Here is a 4,133-nt window from a genome sequence, read left to right as displayed (position 1 = left end):
TTCATCTCACTCATGCACAACCCTCATTCATCTAAGGAGTAGTGGAATAGGGGACCATGGGTGGAATCTTGAGCACTTGCAATTACATTTTGTAATATCGGGTTAATTGTGCGGGCCACCACCATAATGCACAGCCCTCATTCATCTCACCAACATGATGCACAACCCTTATTGCTCTCACCCTTGATCCCATCCTCGCATGACCATGTGAGTTAGTGCTAGCTCATTTTGGCCATGAGGGATGCACAAAGAATTGTACTGGTACAAGAGAAGTGGTCATTGCTCATGCCAACTCTTTTGGGCCCTCGCCCTCTCAAGCGCATCGCAAGTTATGGCATGTGAGGGGCGCGCTGTAAGCGATGGCGAGCTCACATTCATCATGTTTCACATGCCATGCGTGAATTGCCATCGCTGGACAGTATCATCCTGCTTTTGCAGAAGTGCAGAAAAGAAAGAATTTTGTGTAATGCCAAGCATGTATATACCCTGCTATGCGAGCATGGTCTCGAATCACAGCAGGCAGTCGGTAACCATGTCATTCCAATGCTTGTGGATTGTGGTGGCCTTCTGCATGCAGAAAGGGCTTTCCAAAAATTGGTTTACCAGAATGCACATGCATGGACCTCACTCATTTCGGGACAAGTTGAATGCAGGCAATGTACTCAGGCTTTCAAGCATTATGAAAAGATGCGGGATTCTGGTGTGCATCCAAGCAGCCATACATTTGTTGCTCTGCTCAAAGCCTGTACCATGCAACGAGATGTCGAAAAAGGGAGAGAAGTTCATTCTCAAAGTGCGGAGAGAGGTTTCAAGCATGATGTGTTTGTGGGCAGCTCTTTAATTGACATGTATTTCAAATGTGGAGTGCCCTCAGAGGCGCATGATGTTTTCAACAATTTGCCTGTTCAAGATGTGATTGTATGGAATACTCTCATTTCAGGCTATGTAGAGAATGGATCTTTTGAAGAAGGGCTGATGTGCTTTGACCGAATCAGAGGGAAAAATTGTTCTCCCAATGTAGTCACCTTTGGTTGTAGCTTGAAAGCTTGTGGACTTCTAGCAAACATGGAGAAGGGTCAAGAATTGCACTGCGAAATCGTTCAAAGAGCTTATGAAACAGAGTACTTGCTGGCGAATATGTTGATTGACTTGTATGCCAAGTGCAACTCTCTGGAGGAGGTACAATCAGTTTTCTGCAATATATCCAAAAAAGATGTTGTGACTTGGAATGCTCTAATCACAGGGTATGTGGAGCATGGGTGCTATCGAGAAGCACTAAAGTCTTTTCATCAGATGCATAATGAGGGTGTTTTCCCAGATGCGGTAACTTTTGTTTGCATTTTGAGAGTATGTGCTGGCATGGGTGAAATAGGAGAAGGTATAGTGACAGGTGTACGAATCTCCCATTCAGAATCCAAAGGAGATAACTTTGTTGGAAACACTTTGGTGGACATGTATGCCAAGTGTGGTTTTCTTCCACATGCTCAGAAAGCTTTTGATGAATTATCATGCCAAGACATGGTGTCTTGGAATGCACTCATTGCAGGCTATACTGAACATGGATATTTTGAACAAGCCCTTCAGTGTTTTGCCCAAATGGGATCACAGAAAGTTGGTCAAAATGTCGCAACCTATGTGTGTGTTTTGAAAGCTTGCAGCAAAGTACAAAACTTAGAAATTGGGCTGGAGTTGCACGTGGAGATTGCAAAAAAGGGCCTTGGAATGCATCTTTTTGTGGGCAGCTCTTTGGTTGAGTTGTATTCGAGGTGTGGTGCACTTCAAGAGGCTGAGGACACTTTGAACAGATTTCCAGTTCACGATGTGACAACTTGGACTTCAATGATTACTGGTTATGTCGAGAAGCAGTATTATGGAAAGGTATGGATCTGTTTGGAACGAATGCAAGCAGCCCACATCTTTCCAGATCCTGCAACATTTTCTTCGTGCTTTAAGGCTTGTGGCAGCAGAGAAAATATCACAAAGGGCAGAGAATTACACAACAAAGCCGCACAATTTGGAGTCGAGGATGATCTTTTTGTCGGTAGTGCCTTAGTAGACATGTATGCCAAGTGTGGCCTTCTTGCTGATGCTCAAAGTTGTTTTGACAAGCTTGCTGTGCAAGATGTTGCAGCATGGAATGCCCTTGTTGCAGGTTATGTAGCATGCGAAGCCAGTCAAGAAGCACTTGAATCATACGAGCGGATGTGTGCGGCAGGTGTATCTCCAAATGAGGTTACATTTGTCTGTGCTTTGAAAGCATGTTGCAGCATAGGAGCTGTAAAGATTGGTCAGTCCGTTCACATAGAGATGTTGAAAAGAGGGTTTGCATGCAATCCACAAGTAGGCAATGCCCTGGTCGACATGTATGCCAAGTGCGGTTCACTTAAAGAAGCATATGGAGTTTTTCTTCAGCTAAATGTCAAAGATCTCATTGCATGGAACACTATAATCAAAGGATGTGGTCTAAACCATGATGGCAACATGGCTCTGTGGGTTTTCGAGGACATGTGCAAGCATGGGATGGAGCCAGATGCTATTACCTTCACCTGTCTTCTCACCGCATGCAGTCGCTCTAGTCTAATAAGCAAGGGCCAGGAATTGTTTAGAGTGATGAGTGAAGAGTTTGATATCGTACCTTCAAACTTTCATTACAACTGCATAATTGATTTGCATGCTAGGTCGGGTTGTTTACATGATGCAGATAAGTTTTGGCAAATAATCCCTTGTTCTCCTTCTGAGGTTCTATGGACAGTTCTGCTAGATGCTTGCAAAAATTTTGTGAAAGTTGAGGTGGGTGTCAAATGCTTTAATGAGCTTGTCCAAACCCATTCCAAATGTGCTGCATCATACATGTCAATGGCAAGTATTTGTGTGAGTGCTGACAGTAGAAATCATGCTCATGAAACATTGGCGGAGACCAGAGTCGAGGACAAAGAAGTGATAAACATGAATGTAATCGATGTTTGCTGTTCCTCCTTAGTGAATACACCGATATTGATCTAACTGGTGCTGCCGGTTGTTCACACCTCCTTCAAACAGGGTGCAGACAAAAGGTAAAAGGAATGCCAACACAGCTTGAGGAATGAGAAGATTTCGGGCCAGGAAAAGCCAAACAACTGAAAGACAGGAAGGAAACTATGAAGCTTGATTGAATGTGCAGACATGCAGAGAAATTAGCTCTAGATGTATGTATGTCTGGAAGCCTAGAGTTAGGGACAGAATGAGAGAGAGATAGATAGATACGTTTTATTATCGTCATCGGGAGGTCAAATATGGCCTATGGGACCAAAGTTACATGTGATGTAGTATGTGTATGGCGGATGAGTGACTCTCGGTGCTCCAAAATTGTGGTGATGAGTGTTGCAATGGAGAGCTCACACTCTGGCTGAGAGAGGAAAGTGTAGCTCTAAGTCATGGCTTAAAATGTGATAGAAGCAAGTTCGGATGTGACCAAAAGCTGAGCACTTTAGTAGTTTGTGGTACTTAGACTCTGAAACTTGTAGTGAGCATAATGTGCACAATTGATTTGACTCTTCTCCATTGTCCTAACACCCTTTCTTACATCGAAGGGAGTAAGAGCTATAAGCCGAATGGTTGCGATAGTGCGTATCGTTGACAAGGGAATAGGCTCAAGCATGTAAGTGTGAATACGGTTTTCTCTTTCAGCGAAGAACATGGTTTTGTAGGTGGGGGCAATATGGGTGGTGTAATGTATAAAGCATGACCCACCGGATTTCTCCTATGCCGCAATACATTGGCATTGTAGAAAAGCCTCATTCACTTGGGAGTCGATTGAAGCATCGTGTAGCAAATGTAATACATCCATCTCTTGAACCAGTTCTTTATGTCTTGCATCTATCTTGTGCTCAAGATCTTGCTTTTATGCGTCTTTTGAACTTTTTTGCTTTCTTCCATGCAATTATAGGAAGTCGGTGTGAGTGGTTTTGATGCATCTGTATCATGTACTCCACAACCCTTTCTATGCCCAAGAGCTCTCGACTCAAGAAGTAGAGCATATATGATGTTTGTGTCTTAACTTGAGAAAAGTTTGTAAGAAAACACTTTTAAATATCATGTTCTTAAATACATAATATGCTCTCTTTCCCGCTTCCAAACGACGCATAGCACATTCA

The 4,133-nt window shown here is 43.2% G+C and overlaps 1 protein-coding gene across 1 annotated transcript; it reads left to right on the top strand.

Annotated features, from left to right (window-relative positions):
- Nucleotides 1-264: 264 nt before the first annotated feature.
- Nucleotides 265-3,845, top strand: LOC147434581 (pentatricopeptide repeat-containing protein At2g33680-like). Its single transcript, XM_086491049.1, has one exon. The coding sequence runs from the start codon at nt 394-396 to the stop codon at nt 3,001-3,003; it is 2,610 nt and encodes an 869-aa protein (XP_086347175.1). The 5' UTR covers nt 265-393; the 3' UTR covers nt 3,004-3,845.
- Nucleotides 3,846-4,133: the final 288 nt, after the last annotated feature.

The sequence above is a fragment of the Adiantum capillus-veneris genome, chromosome 19 (genome assembly GCF_014529385.1).
Source record: "Adiantum capillus-veneris isolate H3 chromosome 19, ASM1452938v2, whole genome shotgun sequence".
Taxonomy (NCBI): Eukaryota; Viridiplantae; Streptophyta; class Polypodiopsida; order Polypodiales; family Pteridaceae; genus Adiantum; species Adiantum capillus-veneris.
This window is presented reverse-complemented; position numbering and strand designations above follow the sequence as displayed.